At 37.4% G+C, this 24,739-nt stretch overlaps 1 protein-coding gene across 6 annotated transcripts in view; it reads right to left on the bottom strand.

Moving 5' to 3' along the window:
- Positions 1–23,984, bottom strand: part of CPSF6 (cleavage and polyadenylation specific factor 6) — a 40,357-nt gene extending 16,373 nt beyond the window's left edge. For 2 of the 6 annotated variants that reach the window (XM_055085192.1, XM_024122777.3), the window contains exons 1-10: positions 23,858–23,984; positions 15,616–15,825; positions 13,642–13,745; positions 9,439–9,584; positions 8,354–8,527; positions 8,114–8,224; positions 7,156–7,660; positions 4,998–5,113; positions 4,352–4,505; positions 1,877–2,069 (exon numbers count right to left, since the gene is read on the bottom strand). In XM_055085192.1, coding sequence (XP_054941167.1) covers positions 1,880–2,069; positions 4,352–4,505; positions 4,998–5,113; positions 7,156–7,660; positions 8,114–8,224; positions 8,354–8,527; positions 9,439–9,584; positions 13,642–13,745; positions 15,616–15,825; positions 23,858–23,917 — 1,770 coding nt within the window. In that variant the 5' untranslated portion in view covers positions 23,918–23,984 and the 3' untranslated portion in view covers positions 1,877–1,879. Of the gene's footprint in view, positions 1–1,659; positions 1,797–1,876; positions 2,070–4,351; positions 4,506–4,997; positions 5,114–7,155; positions 7,661–8,113; positions 8,225–8,353; positions 8,528–9,438; positions 9,585–13,641; positions 13,746–15,615; positions 15,826–23,857 lie in introns of those variants that run through there. The other 4 variants (XM_028490362.2, XM_024122778.3, XM_024122779.3 and 1 more) reach the window with 4 other exon arrangements.
- Between the last annotated feature and the right edge of the window lie 755 nt (positions 23,985–24,739).

Below are 24,739 nucleotides of genomic sequence, written 5' to 3'. Positions count from 1 at the left end.
GGACCTTTCAGAAGGAGTTTACTTAACTGTGCTAAAACCGTTAAGAAGACTTGTTAATTAACTTTGGGTATAAACTGGTTCAGAATGCCCTTGATGGGCATATCCAATCTTGGAGATGACTGAAAATTTATGCAAGTTCCATTATCATGACCAGTAACTAGAAGCTTGTTGATAACTGACAAAGTCTAAATAAAAATATAACTTGAAGGACCTGTACCTTACTTTAAATGAAATGGCTGATATACGTTAAGCATTTCCCTAAGTTGGCCACAATTCACCTTAAGCACTGATGGACACTGAGAATTTTTTCGTAAGATGGGATCAGATCTATTCAATTGGGGGGTGGGGTGGGCAGGAGTGGGAGAGGCGGAGGGCTACATCTTTAAAATTTAGTATTTAGTCTTACATGATACAACATTCAGTTCTTACATCCAAAAACAGTATCAATTTCAATAAGCTTAGTTTTAAAAATAAAAAGTTTTGCCTCATATTAAAATAATGTTTTGAGAATTATTTATATTAAGTTCTATAATACAGTACATGGAGAACTACTTTAAAATTAAGGTTTTGATATATATTCAAGATGCATATTCAAAATGCAAGGAAAAGTATTAAAACTTGCCTTTTTACTTCAAAAAGCCCTTAAAATTGTAAAAGGTTATTTGTGTACCATAAAAATAAGGATCTCGTTTGTTAAAATATATCTACTTTAAAGAAACTGTTATTTTGTCACAGAATTACATACAAGCCTTTGATTTTGCCCATAACAATTTAAATACTAACAATTACCATAATTGAATTTTCAATATTTCCCCATTTTATTTTATGGAAAATAATCATGTAAAGAGTAATTACCAATAAGGGGTTTGTTTTAGCCTAATTTATTTTGGCTATGCCACCAACATATGAAGAAAAAAAATCTGTTTACAGAATAACCTTTGTGTCACATGCACAAGCCTTATAGTGCCCTCTCCCCACTTTTCACATGAATAAACGCTGTTCACAAATATAAAAATAAAATTACACGTGAAAATGAAGTATAAACAGACAACTCTTCCCGCTTTATGAAAAATGTACACAATAGTTTTAAAATACAGAAAAAAAAGACACAATGATTATGGTTTATGAATGAAACATCAAAGAAAATTATTTCAAGGTTATTCTAACCTGGGATGTATGATTTGATACAATTTAAAATTCTCTATATGGAATACCCTGAATCCATTTTAATTGAGTAACTTTCTTATCTTCTTTGCAAATTAAAGAATACTGTTTCTTTTCTTTTAAAAACAAAACCCAGATGGCAGGAAAAGTGTCTTTTCTTAAAAAAAAAAAAAAAAAAAAAAAAAAAAAGTTTTTCTCAATGCTGAGAAACCACCCTCCTATATTCTTCCTGTATTATAAACTATTATACTGTCAGATTTTCTTTAAAATTTTTAGGGATAAATAAAGTTAGTTCAAGGAAAGAAACTTTATTTTTTAAAGTCCAAGCATATTATATATAGTATGAATTAACTCCCTATATTTTATATTTTAAATCACATGCAAACTATGTATGTGATTAAGAGAATTCCAATTTTTAGATTTTTAGAAGTAGACAATGAGTCCTCTTGATTATTTCTTAGGACCATTAACAACCTGAAACCTAAAAGCTGTAACTCAAGCAAGCAACACAATATTCAAGGATAAGAGGTCAAAATGTTTACCTGTTATTACTCACCGGTCATTTATCTCAGATGTTTCCAGAAGATTAAATTCAGAACAAGTAGCTGAACCATGTAAAATGTGGGTATATACTGTATAAACAATAGCCTCGGAGTTATAATTACTATTAATAATACATATGTTAAATACAACAGGAACAAGGAATACCCACCTTCTAACGATGACGATACTCGCGCTCTCGGTCGCGCTCTCGATCCCGGTCCCGGTCCCGGTCCCGGTGTCTCTCTCGTTCTCTGCTTCTCTCTCTGTAATAATCATCATGACGATCTCTACTGCGGGATTTATGACGCCGACTCTTTTCTCGTGATCTACTATGATCCCTTTCTCTTGAACGTTCACGTCTTCTAAAAGAAATTACTGGATTAATGCTCTCCATAATTAGATAGCTTAAAAAGATATTCAATATTTTGGTGTTTAAAAATACCTAAGGCAAAAAATAACTTATAAATCTAATTTAAACTAAAATATCCTGAACTGCCAAAAATGATTTACTCACATACAAGCATGAACTAGAAATCCCATTTTTAAAAACATTCACCCGGGACTTCCCTGGTGGTCCAGCGGTTAAGACTCCTCGCTCCCAATGCAGGGGGGTCCTGGGTTCGATCCCTGGTCAGGGAACTAGATCCCGAATGCCACAACTAAAAATCGCATGTGCCGCAACTAAGACCCGGCGCAGCCAAATAAATAAATAAAAATTGGGAACCAGACAAACCATGGCAATACACCGTATCATCTATTACATCTATTACAACTAGCAGCCTAAAACAGACATGCAGTATTTACTGAATGAAAAGCAGAAAGGTAAAGGAGAGAAAATTTCAAAGGACTTGTGTTTCAAGCTAAAGAACATATAGAAGGTAGTTTTTTAGACATAAAATTCATGAAATCACTCAATATATAATAAGACTTAAATACATAAAACTACCACCCATTAATACAGGTTACCTAAACCTATATGTAAATATCAATTTTACATTTAAAACTAGCCAAAAGGGGGCTTCCCTGGTGGCGCAGTGGTTGCGCGTCCGCCTGCCGATGCAGGGGGGCCGGGTTCGCGCCCCGGTCTGGGAGGATCCCGCGTGCCGCGGAGTGGCTGGCCCCGTGGGCCGTGGCCGCTGGGCCTGCGCGTCCGGAGCCTGTGCTCCGCAACGGGAGAGGCCGCAGCAGGGGGAGGCCCGCATACCACAAAAAAAAAAAAAACAAAACAAAACAAAACAAAAAAAAAACACTAGCCAAAGTATGGTTCATCATGAGTGTTACCCCACTAAGAGACTTTCTAATGAAATATATACATAGGTATGCTTGGGGGGTGGTGGTGCTGAGGGGCATGGTGGGAAGCAGAGAAGAAATTTAGTAAACATGACCACTAGAAAACACTGAGATACTATTCTCATTTTTATTTAATAAAAAGAAATGTTTCATGAACTGCCTTTAAAAACAACAACAAAAAACAGGTACTTTAACCAAAGTATGTATCTTAGAAATCCTACTATTCTAAATTCTGAAATTCACAACAAGGAAATAACAACTGGCTATTAGTTTAATCTCTATTTTGTATTTCTGCACCAGACAGCTCAACTTAGCAAATCTTATTAAGTGCTAAGCCTGTGATCAAAGTAGAAGTTATTATTCTGGACTTAAACAGTTAAAAGAAGACTATATAAGATACAGTCTTTAGCTATGACAAATGTGTTCAGATCCAAACATCTTTACACTGGGTCAAAAAGGTAATAATTATAAAGTTGGGGACTATGACAAAGACAAGCTCCCTTTTCCTATCTTAATGAAGACAACTCTACCACTAGATAAAGTACACTAAAGACCTAAAAGTATCATGTCAAGGTTAAAGATCTACCTTTTGAAAATATGTAAAATTTCAAGGTTAGCAGTAATGCCAAAAAAAGGAACTTCCTAATTAAAATAAAAATACTAAGAAATAGATTATTCATTAACTCCTTTGTTCAGGAAATATTTATTTAGCACCCATTCTGTACCAAGCACTGTTTCATCATTACAAATATTGTAGCGAACAAGACAGGTAAGGTCCTTTCCATCTTTCGATGTGTTCTAGTGAAAAAAAATGTGCATTAGTAACAAATAAGAAGAGACTGTAGTAAGTATTATGAAAGAAATAAACAGAATGAACATGACAGAATAACCTGGGAGAAGACCCCTCTTAGCAAGTTAGATTGAGTTGAGGCATGAAGGATAAGGAGCCAGCTATTAGAGCCCGGGAAAAGGACTCCCAGCAGAAGAAATACCAAGTACAAAAACAGTGAGCTGGGCAAGTGTTTGATGTGTCAAGAAGAAGAGAAGGGAGATCAATGTGGCTAGAGAACAGTGAGCCAGAGGAGAGGTACACAGTGAGGCTGAAAAGATAGGTAGAACTGTATCACACAGCACTTCAATATTTACAGTCTTATTCTAAGAATAACTGGAAGCCATTGAAGGGTTTTAAGCAAAAAAACACCTAACATTTGATTTAGGGTTTAAACAAAAACAACAACAAGATCACACGAGCTGCTAAGTAAACAGTAAGAAGTAAAATTAAAGTCCCAAACACAGTATTTTTTCTATTTGCAAAGCAGCAGTTTTAAATAGACATGAGACAGGAAAGTTTTACCTTGATCCAGAACCATAAGACTTGGATTCAATTCCATGAAGGCAATCTTGCAAAGAGCTAATAAGAACTTTGCAACGATCATCAGCAGATACTTTGGATTGTTTAATTAAAGAAATTGCAGTTACCAATGTCTCAATAGCACTCCCATAATCACCTGTGAGTGGAAGGAGAGGGGCCGAAGTCAAATAAATTTTGTTTTCAAAATACCACCAAACCATTTGGGGCAACCATTTTACAAAAGGAATGCACTTTAAAATCACTACAGAAGATGTCTTAATTTTTTTCAGAGTTTCACCATTCTGAAAGGCTTTAATGTACATGAAGTAACACCATTTGTTACTATTATAGCTGTGTGAAACACATAATCATTTAGTAAATATGAGAATAAATGAGCTACCTTAAGGTCCCTGAGTCATTAAATGTCAGAGCTAATATTTAAATTTACACGTAAAATTTTTAAATTAGGGGTTTTTCCACTACACTGTGACATTGAAATTCCCTTCAATGCCTTTTAAATAAAGTATAGGTAATGATTTGTAAATATAAAAATAACTACATGTAGATGACCCATCTTCAAGACTGTACTTTTTAGGTCATTCCTAATAACATAAATAAGAAATGTTAATACAGAAAGAAATATACAAACCAGCACTGGCATCAGACACAGCTCTTGAAATAGCACTGCTTGAGATTGCCCTATTTCTATTCATGATTTCTTCAAACTCAGCTTCACTCAATGGTGTTCTTGCAGTATCCATTTCCCTGTAAAATCGAAATAAACCTTAAATCATACTCAAAAGATTTTCCAAATTAGTCACAATAGTGTAAAGCAATTCAAATAATTGCTTTTGACAAGTGCCTTAGAGCTAATAGTTACTTTTTCAGATTGAAATGTGATCTTTTTCCTACAAAGAGAGAAGGTCTAAGCAAAATTCCTTTATCTTTCAGCTGAAATAAAGTAGCAACTTAGAAACCTCATCTTTCTGGAGGCCAGAAATTATGTATTTACATAACTATAATATACTATTTTTCAGAGTCATACAAAAACAGATATAATAAATTGTTCTGATGTCCCCCCAACACGTATGTATATCTAAACAAAAAATCCTGACTGCAAAAAATACAACCCTACACAATCAAGGGACGGAATCTGGTTTCATTTATATTTGGATCCTCTAGGCACAAGGCCCAATTCATAAGAGAAGGATAATAAATGTCTGTTGGACTAATAAAATTTCAGGAGGGAGAAGATTTTAGACTTATCTTGTTTGCCACTGAATCCCTAGAAGGATATCTGGCAAATAAAAAGGCACTCAGTACCTGTAAATATTTGTTGGAAAAAAAAAGTAAAAATCCCAAGATTTTCTAAAGCTGCTGGACAAGTTTAAAAATTGTGACTGCATGTGTAGTATAGGAAAAGGTAAACTTTTTGCCATCTTAGTTATTAGTTACTAGGTAGGATGTTGAATTGAGGCAAGCAGTAGCAGTTCATTCCAATGAAATGAGGAAACAGCTAATATAACCTTCTTCATGTTTATAAGGTATTACTGTTATTCCAAAAACTTTATAAACAGCCCAACCAAATCACAAGTTGTTCAAAATCCATGTATGATTTCAATTAATTTCTGTGACTCATACCCATCTGATCCCCTAACCAAAAATATATACACAAATGTATTTTAAGAAAAACTGACACTGTAGAAATTCTATTATGTTAGAAAAAGGACATGAGATTCAAATTTTAAACTGTCAAACCAAGCCACCTAACCCACCCCTATACACTGAGTGGACACTTAATAGGTAGCTGCTCACTGAAATTAAGCTGAACAGGAGAAAAGTTGTGCTAGCTTCCTAGTTATAACGTTTTTCAAAAGAAAACGAAGCAATTTTGGCAGTCACATAAAGACACAACCTCTATGGATAAATAACTGTCAGGAGACTTTGTTTACAACATCAAATTTATTTCCCTGGCCCTGTGCAACTATATAGAATTAGGCAGATGCTCAAATCCATCCCTGCAGAACACTGTCAGACAAACCGAAATACAAAGTCATTCAACAGTGATAGTTAAAGAATATAAAATCAAATGACAAACTCAAAAGAAACTGAACGGGGCAAATTCAAGTAGTTCTTAGAGATTAATCTCTAGATTATGATTTGAGTATGGATAGCTTTAGAAGTACTTTGAAAGGGGGCTTAGGGATCACTTAGTTCCACCTTGATTTCCATGCAGCTTTTTTCTAAGGATTGCCATTAACCATTTTAATTTCCATAAAGTCTGTGTTTTACAAGTCTTTGTCTACCCAAATATGCTTGTAAATTATTTAATGTTGCCATTTTAATTAAAAGTTAGTAATTCTGCTACTCAGGACTCCTGATAAGCATGAGATAATCAATAGTACCTATCTAATAAACTAATTCCTAAACCAATGAAGAAACTTTAGTATTCTATGTAATGTCATCAATGGTAAATGAGATTGACTTTAAAACCTTAAAAATAGCTTAAGGATCCCATTTGCTTGCTTAAATTATCTTTATTAACCTCTTTTAACTTAAAAATGATGAAAACAAAGTGACTTGCCCTAAAATCACATGGCTGTATAAGTGGCAGAGCTGGATTATTCCCAACCCCGTTCAGTATGTTTTTCACCATATCACACTGCTTCTTCTAAGAGAAAACAATACAGAAAATTATGTACCTGGGGAAAAGGTCATGATTTTTTTTAAAACTTCACTGATAGAGAAAAATACCTTTTGCAGATCAAATACACCAAGTCTACTTTCATAGATACATACTAACTTACCTTCCAGGAGGCCCATAGTCACCCCTATCATATGGTGGAGGCCGGCCATATGGATCCGTTGGTGGTGGACCCCGGCTATCTGATGTAGGCATGCCGCTGTTAGTTGGTGGAGGAAAGAAAGCGGGGTTCACATGTGGAGCTGGTGGTGGGGCACCTGGAGGTGGTCCAGGAAGATGCGGAGGAGGAGCGAGTGTAAGGGGTGGCCCAAGAGGGCCAGGTGGGCGAGGTGGAAAGGGGCCTGGAGGTGGAGGTGGTCCCTGTTGTGGAGGTGGTGGACCAGGAGGGGGGCCGTAGCCTGGAACTGGAGGTGGAGGACCAGGAGGAAGCGGACCCAATGGAGGCTGCCCAAAAGGTTGTCCAGGAAAAAGAACTGGTGGTGGAGGGCGATCTCCTCGATTAGGAGGCCCAGCTAAAGGAGGAGGCAGAACCTGACCAGGAGGTGGAGGACCTGGTGGACCGGGTGGGCCCGGAGGACCTAAGGGTGGACGTGGTGGAGTCTGTCCAGCTATAGAATAAAGGGGAGAGAGAGAGAGAAAAAAAAAAAAAAAAAAAAAAAACACTTCAATAAGGCAGTTTAATCTTCACGCCAAAATTATACTTTTAAAGCGTTAACTCATAGACCAAGACTCTCTTTAAATGAAACCCATATGGTAAACGCTACACTAACAATTACAAAGGTGAAGTTTATCCTTACACATTTAACTAGCTCAATTTATGCTTAAGAAAAATTACTGAAACAAGAACTTTAATAGATTACATTGCTTAGAGATAGTTTCCATCTTTCAGCGTACACACACTTCTTACAGTGAAATCACCCACCTTATAGTCTACTCTGATGCCAAGCTAGAAAGTGAAACAAGGAAAAATGGTCTTGAAAGGATTTTTTAAGAGGTAAGAAAATAAGACGGATGTAAATATTCTATATATAAGTCAAGCAAGTTTGGAGAAAAATAAAGACCTTTTAGGCCAAAAATGGGTATTTCCTCTATGCTGTGCCCCATATGCCATGGAATCCTAGTTTCCAGGAACAAAGGCCGAGTTCCTTTAACAAGATGCTTGATCAAATTTCCTGGATTCCAAAAATAGCATAACAAGGAGAGTAAGTCACATTAATAATGCATTACTTGAAAAAGAGAGAAAAGGAAAAGAGGTATTAGGTAGACACATTTTATCCATGGTAATTTAAGAAAAATTTTACCTGGAAAAGGTGGAGGTGGCCCTCCTGGTCCTGCTGGCCCAGGAAATCTGTCCCCACCAGGAACAGCCCCTGGAAAACGGGCCCGTCCTCTACCACCTTGTGGAAAGGCTGCACGTGAACTGCCTCCCGGAGGACCAGCTTTACCTTCCCCAGACATTTGTCCTGACTGTGTAGCTGCAAATATCCAAATACTCATAAATAGCATTTATTAAAATTGCTGATACATAACCACTGTTAGATATTAGAAACAACTCTATTTCAAAGTTCATTTACACTATATACTAACTTGCAGATGCCTTCGGCCTGTCCAAACTACATGAGAAGTACCGGTTTAGGAAAACATTCATATGTATTTAAGTTCTTTTGAAGCCTCAAAAGATCCAGGCTTAAATGTATTTCCAATAAGCAAACATGAGTTACTTTCAAAAAACCAGTACTCTGCAGCTGCAAAGACCAAAATTCTCCAACAGAAATCTAAACGTCAGTAAGTATAAATCATTTAAATTTTGTAACATTCGTCAGTTGAGTTTTAAGTCCTAGAACATTAAAACAACCACTTGAATTTCTGTTAATTGCCTGATCATCCATTTATCTCTTTAAGTGATAACATTTTTAAGTGTATAATGACAAATCTTCTCTATAGCCACTTTACCGAGTGGTGAAAGGTCTTGGTGCTAAGCGGAAAATCAACAAATACTTTCTGATTATCAATGGTTCCTCCCCCACCATAATAGACACCCACATAACTTTCCTTCAATCTAAGGATTAGAATGTAGTTTCTTCTTTTCTTTACGATGGAAATGACAGGACAAGAATGGCAGGGATATAGAACTTGCACACTGTTGTATAATGCTGGGTCTGTGACATCTAGAGAAAAACAGGAGGAGGTTCCCAGTACATGGGACCAGTCATAATCGGTAATTTAAATCAAATTCAAAGCATGGACTTTCTAAAATGGATGCTCCAATGAACTAAATACTAAATATAAATATTAAGATAACTTCTCCAATATAACATCTAACAAATGCTAGCAAGATTAGTTAAAATGTACAACTTTTAATAAAAGCCTTTGAGGGGTTGCTTACTTTTCCTGGACTGCATTTCAAATTGACTCAGGAACTGTTTATTGCATGGAGTCACAACAGGATTCTGACCATGAAGTTCTCTTTTAGGCAACAGATCCATTAACTTTTTTGAGGATGCTTCAGATCCAACACCAACAAGGGCAAACCTAAAAGATGTTTAAAGGGGTGTGGGTAGAAAGTGAGGAGGGATTAACTGTTATTACTCTTATTAAAAAGAAAATGGTCTGAATTTAATTTTACCTAAGAAAACGGAAAATATTTCTTAGAAATATACAAAGCTCACACTTTGATCTTTAACTTTTTTTTTATAACAACACATCATACAACCTACTCACTTAAAGTGTATAGAATTCAGTGGTTTCCTTTTTTTAGCATATTCAGAATTTTACATCACCACAATCAATTTTAAGAATAATTTTCATCATTCAAAAAAAACCCCATAACTGTGAGCTGTCACTCCATTTCTTCCCATCCTCCAACCCTAATGAATCACTAATCCACATTCTGTCCCTACAGATTTTCCTATTCTGGACACTTCATGTAAATGGCATTATACAGTATGTGGTCCTTTGTGATTGGTTTTTTCCACTTCGCATAATGTTTTCAAGGTTTATGCATGTTGTAGCATGTGTCAGTGCTTAATTCCTTTTAATGGCTGAATAATATTTCATTATATGGATATACCACATTTTCCAAAAATCGACAGACATTTGGGTTGTTTCCACTTTTTTCATTATTATGAATAATGTCACCATGAAAAGATGCTCAATATCATTAGCCAACAGGGAAATGTAAATGAAAACCACAATGATACCATTTCACATTCACTAACCAAAAAGACAATTAACAAGTGCTGGTGAGGATGTGGAGAAAACTAGAACCCACATACACTGTTTGATGGGAAATGTAAAGTGGTGCAGCCACTTTGACAAATACCCCAGCAGCTCCTTAAAAGGTTAAATACAGAGTTAAAAATACAATCCAATAAATCTTCTCTCCTGGGAGTTCCCTGGTGGTCTGTCTAGTGGTTAGGACTTGGTGCTTTCATTGCCTTGGCCCAAGTTCAATCCCTGGTTGGAGAACTGAGATCCTGCAAGCCTCACGGCAGAAAAATAAATCTCCTGGTGTATACGTGTACCTAACAGAATTGAAAATATATGTTCACACAAATTGGTACATGAATATTCACAGGGGCATTATTCATAAGAACAAAAATGGAAATTTTTATAAATATTTATAAATTTAACTTCTTTCACTGAATATTTGTCTGTCTATATGAAAGGGTGGTTCTGGAACAGTGCCAAATCATATGGGGACTACAGTGTAATCTATCTTTTTTTTCACATGCTACGCTGATGTTTATTTTTTATCAGTATTATTACAGAGTTCCCGGTTTACACAATTAACATACATAAATCAGGTATAATGTGTTGGACCAATAATAAACTTCCCCCCAAACGAGACAAAAAAAGTTAATAGTGCAATTTAACCTATTGTTGGCTCTCAGAGAATTTGCACCTTAGAATGAAGAAGAAATGGGATGCTTAGTACACAGCTTCCACAGTCAGATCTCATCTCCATGTGCTTCTCACAGTATGAGTAGCTCACTTTGCTTATGAGAATCTATCTAGTGTTTAAAAATACAAAATTATTTTTCAAAATTAACATTTTATAAAACAGCCCCAAATTCAAGCTATTTAATCGAGTAGTAGCAGTGGCAGAAGATACAATAACAAGTGTAACCTATTTAGATGAAAGAAACAATTTCCTTAAAAAAATATATATACATATATGCTCATGCAAAAACTGGTATATGAATATTCATAGGGGTCTTACTCATAATAGCAAAAATGGAAACAACCCGAATGTCCACCAAATGATGGATGGGATTTTTAAAATGTGGTGTATCCACATGGTGGAATACTATTTAGGTATAAAAAGAAATTAAGTACTGACACATGCTACAACATGATGAACCCTGAAAATATTATGCTAAGTGTAAGACGCTAGTCACATGGGACCACATTCTTTATGATACCATTTCAGAATAGGCAAATCCACAGAGACAGATTGCTAATGCATATGGGATTTCTTTTGGGGGTGATTAAATATTCTGGAATTAGACAGTGGTAATGGTTGTATAACTTTATAAATAAACTAAAAACCACTGATTTGAAGACTTTATAATGATGAATTTTATAGTATGTGAATTATATCTCACTAGGAAAAATAAATTTAAAATAGAGAAAAAAATGAACGAGTGTCAATTCACAGTTATATAATATTCTAAATTATTCTCAGAAGGACTCTTTTCTCCCTGGTATTCAAAATGGTCCTTTGGGACTTCCCCGGTGGCCCACTGAGTAAGACTCCGTGCTCCCAATGCAGGGGGCCCGGGTTCGATTCCTAGTGGGGGAACTAGATCCCACACGCACGCCGCAACTAAGAAGCCTGCCTACCGCAACTGAGTCCGTGTGCTGCAATGAAGATCCCGCATGCCACACCTAAGACCCAGCACAGCCAAAATAAATAAATAAATATTATTAAAAAAAAAAAAACAAAAAACTAGATCCTTGGTCAACAAAGTCTGTTGTTTGATTCAAGATTATCTTGGGTCACAACATTTAGAAATAATTTAATTAATTCACTAATTTAACAAACATTTATTGAGCACCACCTCCTATATCCCAGGCACCATTCTAGGGTTAGGGATACAACAGTGAGCAAAGCTCTTACGGAGCTTACAATCTAAACCTAGTAGGAGACAAGACAATAAATGAGTAAAATACACCATAAGAAAAACTAAAAAAAGGAAACAGTGATGGGAGCAGAAGGTCTTGCACAGGGTGGCCAGGGAAGGGAACTCAAGCAAAATCCTGAATGAAGTGAAAGATCCCAAATGTGGACATTTTGGGAAAAAATAAACCAAAAAGAAGAAACAGTGTAAAGGTCTTAAGTAGCAATGTGTTTGAGGAACATCAGAGACTAATGTGGCTGAAGCTGCAAAGGGAAGGCAAAGAGTTAGTAGGAGATGAGGTCAGAGAGGTAGTGGGGAAACCAGTCTTAGTGCCTTGTAGGCCACAGTGAAGATTCTGGGTTTTACTCTGAATAAAATAGATAACCATCAGAAGATTCTGAGCAGGCAAATACTGATGTCACTTTTTTTCAACTTCTGCTATGTGTCATGTATATAGACTGTAGAGAATCAGAGTGAAGGCAGGAACACCACGTAGGAGGCTATTACAGAAGTTCAAGTAAGAGATAACATTGGCTCCGATCAGGTAGTAGAAGTGAAGTTCATGAAAAGCAGTCAGACTCTGTACGTATTTTGAAAATATTCCTACTTATTGAAAACTGGCATATTAAACAATATAAAGTAAGTACATTAAGCATATTTTTTATCATTCTGCATCTAGCAAATTACCTTTTAAAAAGTCCAAAATCTGCACCTAAAGATTTATATAAAATGAAGCCTGCCACAACATTATTTATAATAGGCAAAAACTGGAAACCCAAATAACCAAAAATAAGAATGGTAAAATAAATTACAGTAGCATACAGGGTATGACGGAAAGAACTAATACATTAGGGAAGATATATGTTTATTGTTAAATATTTGTTTTACTCCGTGTATCAAATACATTATAAAACATGAGTTGTAATCCTATTGTTTTTGCAATAAAATTTAAAAACCTGAAAGTATATTCACTAAAATGTCAAGAGCGATCATCTATGGATGGTGAGATTGTGGCTCTTTATTTTCTTACGTTTGGACATCTGTATTTTATAATGATCCCGTAATGATCCTATCTCATTTGTGTAGTTTAATAGTTTAAAAAAATAAAGCAAAACATCCATGTTACATTATTCTTCAGCTGCCCATCTTCCACTATCCCTTAATTACAGGGATAGCAATGTTTCTTCAAACTGTCATTTCAAAAATCATTTCAACCATAGATGGGGAAAATTGGAAAAGAGACCTAATCTATCTACACTCCCAGCTCCACTAGTTTTAGTGAGGTAGATCACAGGATACATGAAATGAGTATGAATCTTTGTCTGAGAACCTCCTGACAATGTAGAAATAAAACATCCTACACATGTGTAGTTAGCGTTAACTTCAAGGGAAGTTAACCCCAAAATTGTAATCACTAGCTACTAACTTCCATTAGGGAAAAAAAAGAATTAAAACAAAATTCTTACCCCTTTGACTGGCCATTTGCCCGATTTTCAAAAAATTTTATCTCCAAAATATCATTTACTCCCAAAGAATGAACTGCTTCAGTTAAGTCTTCATCTGTTGTCCACTGCAAGATATTTCCCTCTCATTAACCATCAAAACATATCCAAAGATTTTTATTGTTTCCATTTATTTTTTAAGGGTAAACTCAGGATAAACAAGAGAAAATGCTTAGTGCAAATTAAGTACAATTACTGCCAGTCAGCCTTCAATTTTTAAATAGCACAAAAGCACCTGAGGACATAATTTTATCCCTTGATAAGAGTTTTGGAAATTAGAAGGTACATACCCTTACAGAGAACATAGATTTTTTTTTTTTTAACTCTTAATGAGTTTTTGGTCTCTTCCAGCTTTCAACTGCTACAACTTTAAATTTTCAATGAAACCAATCTCACTTGTCACTTCCTTTCCTTAAAGGAAATTATTTGGCGAAATAAACTCCATCTTACGTTTCAATGTAAGATGGAAAAAAACAAAACACGTAACATGTATTGAGTACCTACCATGTACTTTATATCAAATATTTAATTCTTAAAACATAAAAGTCCTATATCACTCCCATTTTACACATGGGATAGAGAGGTTATAGAGAGGTTAAAGAGCTTTTCCAAGGTTATAAAACTAACATATGTAAAAACTAAGATTCAGAGGCTTACTTAGCAACCATACTCTTCATAACTACATTGCTACTGTCTCCAATATTATAAAAATTGCTCAGGGACTTCCCTGGCAGTCCAGTGGTTAAGACTTTGCCTTCCAGTGCAGGGGGTATGGGTTCGATCCCTGGTCGGGGAACTAAGATCCTACATGCCTCGGAGCCAAAAAACCAAAACATAAAACAGAAGCAATATTGTAACAAATTCAATAAAGACTTTAAAAATGGTCCACATAAAAAAAAAAAAAAAAAAAAACCAAAAAACGTAAAAAAAAAAAAAAATTTCCTCAGACTGTGTAGTGGGAGATAGATCAGTTTTTAAAAAATGTAAACATTGGGCTTCCCTGGTGGCGCAGTGGTTGCGTGTCCGCCTGCCGATGCAGGGGAACCGGGTTCGCGCCCCGGTCTGGGAGGATCCCACATGCCGCGGAGCGGCTGGGCCCGTGAGCCATGGCCGCTGGGCCTGCACGTCCGGAGCCTGTGCTCCGCAACGGGAGAGGCCGCAGCAGAGGGAGGCCCGCATACCACAAAAAAAAAAAAAAAAAAAAAAAGTAAACATTTAAAAATAAAATGCTATTAAGGAAATGGAACAGTAACAAGTTTTGATTTCTAGACAATTTAAAAATTTTCAAGTATGTGTACAAATGTTTCTAAGTAGAAATGCAAAAATTCTATAGGACTATTTTAGTAAATACTTAAGATTTAATACTAATAAAATATAGATAACACTGAACATCCAGCTAATGAAACTCCCAACCAATAATAATCCTACAGTCTCATAAATAACCCAAATTAAAATACAATGTATATAGCAGCATTTCTATAAATCAGATTTCAAATTTATGAGCGAAAATGAAACTCAACATGTCTGTAGTATGATTTAGATAATGAAAACTCTTAAAACCAGGAGTTGTACTGTGTTTCTCTCCTGCACTTCTGAATCCCGGTTTGAGACTTTATGTGAGCATTTTTCTTTGTAAAACTGGGATAGCTGAAGTGTAGGAGTAGTAAAATAAAAAGAATTGATTTGAAGATAAAATCGAACTATATTTAACTGGAATCTCTACCAAAACAAGTTGAATGTCTAAAAAATTCAGAACTAGAAGATTTGGAATTTACGATATTTTAAAGGTACTTGTATTTCCCTCCTCGTTGCATAAGCAAGCATGTAGAACCAACCTAGTAACTTCAAATTCTTACTTTATAAAACTGGAGAAAACCAACGACTGGAACAGTTTGAAATCAATCACCTATGATTTAATTCATATGTTAAGTCACTTACCCATGTTAGATTTCCAATATATAATGCAATTCTCTTTCCAGTATATGTATAGACAACATTCGGTGCTGCTCCTTTACCCACATCATCACCAACAGTTGGTGGGAGAGTATCCATGTAATCCCGATCTTCTGGGGCATCTCCATTATTTGCAGATGGAGAGATGACATCATCATACAAATCTATCTGATCATGCCCACCATATTCAGCTTCCTGAGATACAGAAATAATGCTCTAGATTATACAATAGTCAGACTACTACTAAACAGATTTGAATGCAAATTCATTCAACTATTTTGTTTTAAACATTTGGTAGAAGATAGAAACAGCCAAAGATCTCAGTACAAATCTTTTCACTTTATGCCATAGACGTATTCTTCTTGAACAGTGCCTATAAAGAGAATTTTTATACAATCAATCCTATTTTCCCACCAATATTTATTATAATACAGGAAATAACATTCCTCTAGGAATAGAATAACTTGTAGACAAAATAAAGTAATAATAAACAACTTTCCATGGAAATAAAATACTCTAAAAGTAACAACACGTGAATACAAATAGATGGGCTTAAATTTTTTTTGACACAAAAATCAGAGCCATTACAAATCTTCAATATTTAACAGAAAAATACAACTATTGTTTTCTTTGGTATTCAGTATCTTGCTTCCCAACTCTGTGAAAGCTATTAGTTTCAGAAAAAGCATAGTGAGCTAAAGCCATAGGAAAGATAAAGAAATGTGGGTATGTAAATGATTCCGTATGTCACAACAAATGAACAGGGGAAAGAGAAACAATAAATAAAACACAGGTTAAACTATCCAAATTAGTATCTATTAATAGTTTCATTATTCTCAGTCAACAAAGAGTTAATGCTTACCTGACTTCTTAGTCAATTGGCAAAAGATATCTACATAGCCAAGAGAAAAGGGATACGAACAAGGATCTAGTAAAGCTTTGCCATTGTCAGCAGCAGAATTAAAGCAATGCTACTAGATGCCACTTACATGCCCAAGTGATATGCAAGTAAGAGGTAAACGAAAAGGAAGCAAATATGTGAACAGGAGAAAAATGGAAAAATAGGGTTCAATCTGTAAATAAGCACAAGAAAAATGAAATGCAGGTACTGGTAGAACACTGAACACCATTTAAATTGCCTCTGGTAACAGTTACTGAGCCACAGGCTTGACTAGCCAGTATCAGAGGAAAAGTTCTATTTTTATCTTCCTCCCTTTCCACAGCTAAGTACCTAGATGGATGTGAACTATTTTATTCTTATGAGGTAGAATATTTGAGATAATAAGGGAAGAGAGGCAATTACACTTAGAAAACAATAAACTTAAAGAGTTCAGATATAACTCATATCCTCCTCTCCATTAATAAAATTCACTAAGGATGAATACAAATGGCACATAAGGAAAAGCTAATAGTTTTAGGGACTATTATATGGATAAAGAATGACACAGAGAAGGTATTTGTGATGACTGTGAACAGATCAACAAAATATTTTTATTATAGGCCCCAAGGGAACATGGCTGTTGTTTTGTTATTCAGAAGGGAGCCAGAAAAAGATTTTTTAAAAAAGAAACAGAAAATGAAGAAAAAAATCTAGAAGGGGAAATACCACTTATAACACATAGCCAAAGGGACCTGAAATTTGTAAGGTCATTTCAGGTAACCTTCTGCATAACGAAGTTATCCAATTTACTGATTATGTAACAGAATCTCTACATAGCATTGCTAACCAGGTTGAATGTCTGTAACATTTAATAAGGAACAAAAATCTCAAGGTAAGTCAGAGAACAAAACCATCATTAGCAATGGGCAGAAACTAAGACCACAAGTCACTGGATAATGCCATAATTTTGTTTGTACAACAATACCAAAATAACCTTTGAGAACTGTGTTTTTAAAAACCAAACAACATGATCAAATTGCAGTGATAGCAAAAATTAGAAAAAAGAAGGGTGAGTTTTGTTATGAAGTTTCAGTGTAGCTGAAGCTTCAGGTGGCATAGCTGCAGCAGTGATTCCACACACTTAAAGATACTAAAAACCTTCCCGCAAGGGGTAGTGGGCACTTTAGACTCTTTGGCAGTCCAGTTCTGTACATCAAGTAGAATTATTATTACTATTATTCAAAAGGAGTTGTGTTTCCATCCTCCTCAGCAGAGACTATAATCACACTATATGGTCTGAGGGAGAGTAAAAGAGAATGCAAGGGTTATTAATAGCAGCACTAAAATAAAAGTATTTAGATTTATACTCTCATGAAACAGGTTAACACATTATGATTTTTCATTAGTTGTAAATCTAGGAAAATGTTCACATAAGTAGACAATCATTTACAAGCATAATTGCAGCTACACTAACCTGGTGAATCACCATGACTTACTATTTTTGTCCATCCACGAATTCCTATGTTGACACCAACCAATTTTCCATACTGATATGATTCTACCAATATTTAGGATCAGCCATTTTGTCTGGTAGCTGGACTGCTTCCAATTGGTTGAAGTATGATGCTAATTGAGACCATGGTCCTGGGGTTTGATCTCCATGTGGACTAGTTAGCTTCGCTCAGTTCCAAGGCCACAGCCTGTACTTCTAGCCCCAATGGTATGCATTTGGACTTGGTGAAAAAATATTAATGAATCTGAATACATTTGCCACCATTACTAAAATGCAACTCAAAACACATACTCTTCTGTAGTATCAGTAATCTTCCTTTTCAGCTTTAGCATATCACACCTATCCTCCAGATTAAGGAAAAAAAAATATATATATATACACACACAGAACACATCCTACTTTCTGTTCCCACTCTAAAAAGGGGGAAAACATGCACATTCTGAAATTATGGAAAATGTATATCACAGGTCACATATAAAGAAGGTGAGCTCTGAAAGTCTATTGGACAAACTTTGTTAAAGAGAGATAGTCCACAGTGTCAAGTTCTACTATGTAGTCTTTTCGATTATTACCATTAGGAAATTTTAATGGCATTCATAAACAACAACAAAAAATAATCAACATTACCCCTCTAATTATTTTAGATACCAAATACTGCCCAATTGTAACTATCTACTTTTCATAGCAGCTAATCACCAACAGAGCTGTACATTATATATAAATTCCAGTAGGCAACAGCTCTTAGGGTTTGTTAAAAAATCCACTAAGTTATTTCATTCCCTACATTCTAATTACTATAATCATTTTAAAGGCAAGGTATCCTTTCAAGATTGTACACTTCAAGATTATGTTCCTCGGGGCTTCCCTGGTGGCGCAGTGGTTGAGAGTCCGCCTGCCGATGCAGGGGACACGGGTTCGTGCCCTGGTCCGGGAAGATCCCACATGCCGCGGAGCGGCTGGGCCCGTGAGCCATGGCCGCTGAGCCTGCGCGTCCGGAGCCTGTGCTCCACAACAGGAGAGGCCACAACAGTGAGAGGCCCGCGTATCGCAAAAAAAAAAAAAAAAAAAAAAAAAAAAAAAAAAATTATGTTCCTCATGATATATGAGTAGCTGTTGTCCAGTCAGAGAAAACACTTAAATTAAGATGGATAGTAAAATAACCAAAATTCAATTAGCTCCTTTTAAAAGAAGTGTTTCTCAACCTTTTTTTCATTATCATTAACCCCTCCCTCCAAAGAGTTATTTTTTAGACATACTTTCCCTAATCACCTCCCATAAAATTTTAATGTCACAGATATACAGTATACCATTATTGGGATGGCTGTGGTATAGTTGTACTATATCTTCACTCTCCCTGACAGGCCCAAGACTGCTTTTGGTGGTCCTAAAATTGTATTAATACCACTCCTGCATTATATGATACTACCACTAATGGCACAGCAAAGGCCACTTGTTCCAAGTCCCCGTAGTTAAAAAAAAAAAAAGGAAATTTAAGTCATTTCCATTTAGAGAAATATATCAGGGGGAAAGGTTTTATTTTGCATTTACAAAATGTATTCTATACCATGGAAGAGAATATAATATACCAGCACATAAAATCCAACAGCAGATAATCTAATACATTTTTATCTTTTAAAAATACTTCACTTTCTGATTTTGTCTATGTTTCAAGTAGATATTAAAATTAGTTTGTAATCCCTGTAAAAAGCTCAACTAATGGTAAGGAAGCCAACTCGGTACTAAAAATATGCCACATAAACCACGAAGTGGGCAACTGTATGAACTACTCATAAATAATAAAACTGAGTAAGAAGAGTTCCAGCTCCCCTAAACATTTCTATCCAAGTTTCTGAATCAATCTCTACCTACCTCAGTTTCCACCTTACAAGCCTTATCTTAGAGGGTTCTCTATTCAACATAAATTTATTAGAAATAAGATTTCACTGATATTTGCCTTATAAACTCATTTTCCAAAATTAGCTAGACATTGGCTAAAGTAGATACACAATAACTAAATATAAACTATAACGACTCATGATATAAAGGCAAGTAGACTTATAAGCATGTCTAGGTCTCTAGCTTCCAAATGAATTTCTTCGCACTACCTATATACATTTTCATTTTAAAGTTGGATGGTCAGATTACTAAGTGAGCACTGCTATCAGTGACCTACCACCAGGTACATCAATAACTAAATTCCACATTAAGAGCTTTTGCTCCCCAAACAAGCAAAATACACACTATTTCAACGCACCCAGCATAAGCTTTCCTGAAGTTCATAGAATCTGACTTTCCTCTCCTCTGCCAACAAAAATTCTACAGATAAAGATACACATAAAGGAGTGGTTTCTATAACACATGACCTGTCAGAGTGTTATATTTATGTATGTGTCTCTCAATATCACTACAGTGCACTCTAAGGACAGACTAAACTTTGTATCCTTCCTTGTTGGCATATAACAAATACTCAAGAAATATATATTAAACAATTGAGTTAAAAAATTTTTTAATTTAGTTTTGGTCAAAATAAAAATCTATAACTATTAAATATTACGCTAGTAACTACTACCTTCAAGTACAAATCCCAGTTCAAACTGAATTGATACACACTATAGAGGCTGAAACCAACCACTTTCTTCTCAACTCCAAATCCAAGGTAGAGGTTTGGAAGTTCAAATTCTTCCACTGGGACAACTGTTCTCAATTTGGTTGGTTACATGCAAAGACCTTCAACTTAAGAACTAAAAGAGCAGCTATAAAGAATAGCTGAGTCCCTTGTGCCTTCTCCCCTTCTCCAATTTCATTCTCCATTCTTAATTCATCTGGTGAAGAAAGGAACTATTCTATAGTTTCACTAACTTTTTCTCACACCACCTCCAAATTAAAGTTTCTTCTAAGACAGCTGAATATCTCACATTTTGAAATAGGTTTATACTGTTCTTTACCAAAACACACATGAAAAAATAGCATCATAAAAGTATGACCATTTAAAATTTAAAAAAATGAAAAATACATGAATCACAAAGAATTTCAAAGCACATTGTGCAATTAAAACTACAGCTCACACTGAAGAACAAAGATTTTTTTCAAATGTTTACAGCAGTTTAGAAGCCAAAGTCAAGATCCGTTATACTTAGCAAAACATTTTACTCAACTACAACGAAATAAAGAGTCATAGTTGGGACTTCCCTGGCGGCGCAGTGGTTAAGAATCCTCCTGCCAGAGCAGGGGACACGGGATGGAGCCCTGGTCCAGGAAGATCCCACATGATGGGGAGCAACTAAGCCCGTGCGCCACAACTACTGAGCCTGCGCTCTAGAGCCTGTGGTCCGCAACAAGAGAAGCCACCGCTCGCAGCAACTAGAGAAAGACTGTGTGCAGCAACGAAGACCCAACACAGCCAAAAAAAAGTCATAGTTTACTACAGCAACCAGCAGAAGTAATGTCACCAGCTAAATAAGAATGCAAAATAAAACAATCAACAATAATTTTGTAGTTGCCTCTAATTCTGATAAAATTTCAGATAAATATTTCAATTATAGTAACTATTAAAAATGAAGGATGAACCTTAAAAACCACCAACTATCCTTATGTGTCCATATTTTGAACAGGAATTCCCACAGCATGCAGAAGATTACAAAGGCCAGTGATATGCAAAATAATAACAAAAACAAAGTCTCTATTTAATCCCATTAACCGACTGAAAAGTATAAATATCTTTCTAGTAAAAATCATGCAACTATGTGTGAAATATAATACTATACGTACAAATCAACAAAAAGTTACATTTTTAAAAGAACCCTATAAAGCAGTTCCTCATCAGGGCCACAGAATTTTAACCTCTTCTTACCTCCTGCTCAGTCGGCACTAGTTACTGCACAGGGATAAGCAAGTAACACTACATCCAGCTATACAGGTTAGAGAAATGCCCATCCCAAATTAGACAGGCAAAAGCCTAAAAAATATTTCATTAAAAGGTTCTGAAGAAAGCTCAACTTCTAAAATTGTAGCCCAATTCTTCCTTTATTGTGGGTAGAAAGACAAAACAAATATATTTTCTTGTAAGAAAGCTAATGAAGACTGTCTTGAACATTTAACTCTTCCTTTACTTCCAGATACGGACCTCTTTTCGATGGAATGTTACACTCATTTGATAAATAAAAGGAAAAGAAATTTCCGAGAAGTCTTTGTCTACTGACCTTAAAAAAGGATTCGAATCTGACTGTGTTTAGCACTCAAGGTAATTTTCTAAACTGTCATTGACACAACTCAGGCATCATATATCCAAAATATAAGCACAACAAAAAGAAGAAAAATTTTAAAACTTAATGTTTGATTACAGTGGGTTACATTTAAATATTCAGTCTTTAACGGAGTAGGAAACATTTAAAGCTAATTGCATTTTTTTCCCTAATATTTAAGCCAGGGGCACAATCATCCCTAAAAAAAACCAGAAAGTATTTCTAGCTTTCCCTATTTAAAATAAAGTCTTTAGCCCCTAGTCACAAATAAGATCCTTAATGGAAGGGGGAAAAACCCACAAAAACACATTAACCAGAATTTTACTAAGCTTCTCATATGGACCTGGAAAATATAAGAGATAAAGTGATTAGGTGCACTGCAATTAGGCACAATTTGATTTTTTAAATGTGTTACTACATAAAAGGGAGTAGAGATGTGAGCAGCAGGCTTACAGCTTAAACGTCACTACTCTAGTAACAACCTTTCGCAAGGATGCCCAACATCAGACATCACAGCCCCAAAACTAGTCCTTCTAGGCTACAGTGGCCAGTGAGATACCGGAAAAACCTTGCATTCTCACTTTCTCCAACCTTTCAAAACCCCTCGGAGGACAGTAAACATTTTGCTTTCGGAAATCGGGTCATAACTACAATCCTTTATTTTAAAACTAACACCACGTGAATTTCGGGTGAGAGTCTTTCACCACACCTCTTATCTCTTGGTGAGCTACCGCCTTTTTTTGTTCCATCCAACCCTCGGGCGTCCAAGTCTTCCTTTCCGCCAAGGCCACCTATCGTCACAGGTATTTTCATTACAAAGGCCAAGCACGAACGACTGGGCCTCAAAGGCACTACAAGCCCTGGGCCACCGAGGCAGGGAGGCAGCGAACCGACTTTTTAAACACGATCCCTGGGTCCGAAAGTCAAAGGACTTGTTGCAAACGTGCCCGCCACGAAGCCGCCTTCCCAGAGTGTGAGGGGAGGAGGAAGAAGGCGCCACGCCGAAACCTGTCGCAAACACGAGCAAGGGAGCGCAGGAAGCAGAGCGCGCGGGATACAAAGGGCCGTGAATGCGGCCTTCCATGAGGCGACCGTGCGCCGACAGACAAAATGGAGCGACCGGAAGAATCGGAGCCCGAGCGGCAGGGCCGGGGGCGAGACGGCGGCCGGCGCGCGCCCCGCCAGGCTTCCTCCTCGCCCCGGCGGCCGGGGAGGGGGCGCAGGGGCGGCCCGTTCTCCCCCCGCGAACAAGCCGCCCCTCCGCCCAGGCCTAACACGGCGGGAAGCGCCCGCCGGCCGCCGCCAACAATGGGGAGCGAGGCAGCGGAGAGGGAGGGGTCTGCGGCGGCTGCACGGCGGCCCGCGTCCGCGCTCGGGGACCCGCGGCGGGTGGCGGCGCCCGCCCCCCGCAAAACGACGCGGTAGAACGAGGGGTGATGGGGCGCCGCGCCTGGGTCGGGCGGCGCGGCCCACAGGCGCCAAGGGCGCACGGGCTGCAGCCGCGGTGGCTCGCGGCCCACTGTGGGCCCCGGGTCCACATCCCGGCCGCAGCGCCGCCTACTTCGGCGGCGTGGGCCCAGGGCCCTCACGTACCTGGTTGAACTCTTCGCCCACATCCGCGTAAATGTCTATGTGGTCCACACCGTCCGCCATCTTCCCTCGGCCTCGGCCGCCACCGCCGCTACCGCCTGCAGGTCCGCCCGCCGCGGCAGCAGCAGCGGATCTAGCGGCGGGGGCGGGGCGCGCTGCGTCACTTCCGAGGGCCGAGGCGGGGGCGGCCGGGGGCGTGCGTCTGCTCCGCCGCCGCCAGTTCCGCAGGCGGAGAATCAAAACTGCACCTCGGAGGGTACAAGCGGTTTCTTTTGTGTGTCTGGATTAGGCTTGGGGGGCGGGGCGGGGTGGGGCGGGGGTGGTCCCAGTCATTTCCAGAGACGGTGGTTTCACGTTGTCCCTGGCAGACTCAAGCGTTCTGTGATATTTTCATTTCTCAGTTTTTCTTACATTTCTCACAGCCAGGGCTTTTAGAGAGGTGGAAGTTTTATGTCACGATGAAATACAAAGTGTAGCTCCGCTTTCTGTGAGCGCCCAGAGAGGATGTCTCACCCCTGCAACCTCAGAGACCAGCAGAATTTCGTTTGCCTTGTAAACGCTAGTTACCCGTTGATGATTATCTTGAGTTATTTGCATGCTACTTGTGTCATTTGCATGGTGTTTATCTTTCCATCTGTATCATCGGCATCGTCTTCTTTCATCTCCTCCTCGTCCCACCTCCCCCCCCAACCTTTCATCTCTCTTCATTTGTTTCCTCCTTTGAGCTGCAGTTGGTTTTCTCTGGGATAGTTTAAATGTCTCTAACTTGAATGCGGTCCCCCTCGGACCCACCCTATAAGGTGGAGGTATCTTGAGGCAAGGGCTTCACTCATAGAATGTCAGATGGAAAAGGTGTCATTAGATCCAAACATCTTTTACAGATGA

Source organism: Physeter macrocephalus, chromosome 6 (assembly GCF_002837175.3).
Source record: "Physeter macrocephalus isolate SW-GA chromosome 6, ASM283717v5, whole genome shotgun sequence".
NCBI lineage: Eukaryota > Metazoa > Chordata > Mammalia > Artiodactyla > Physeteridae > Physeter > Physeter macrocephalus.
The sequence above is the reverse complement of the archived record's forward strand: the minus strand, read 5'-3'. Positions and strand labels throughout refer to the sequence as shown.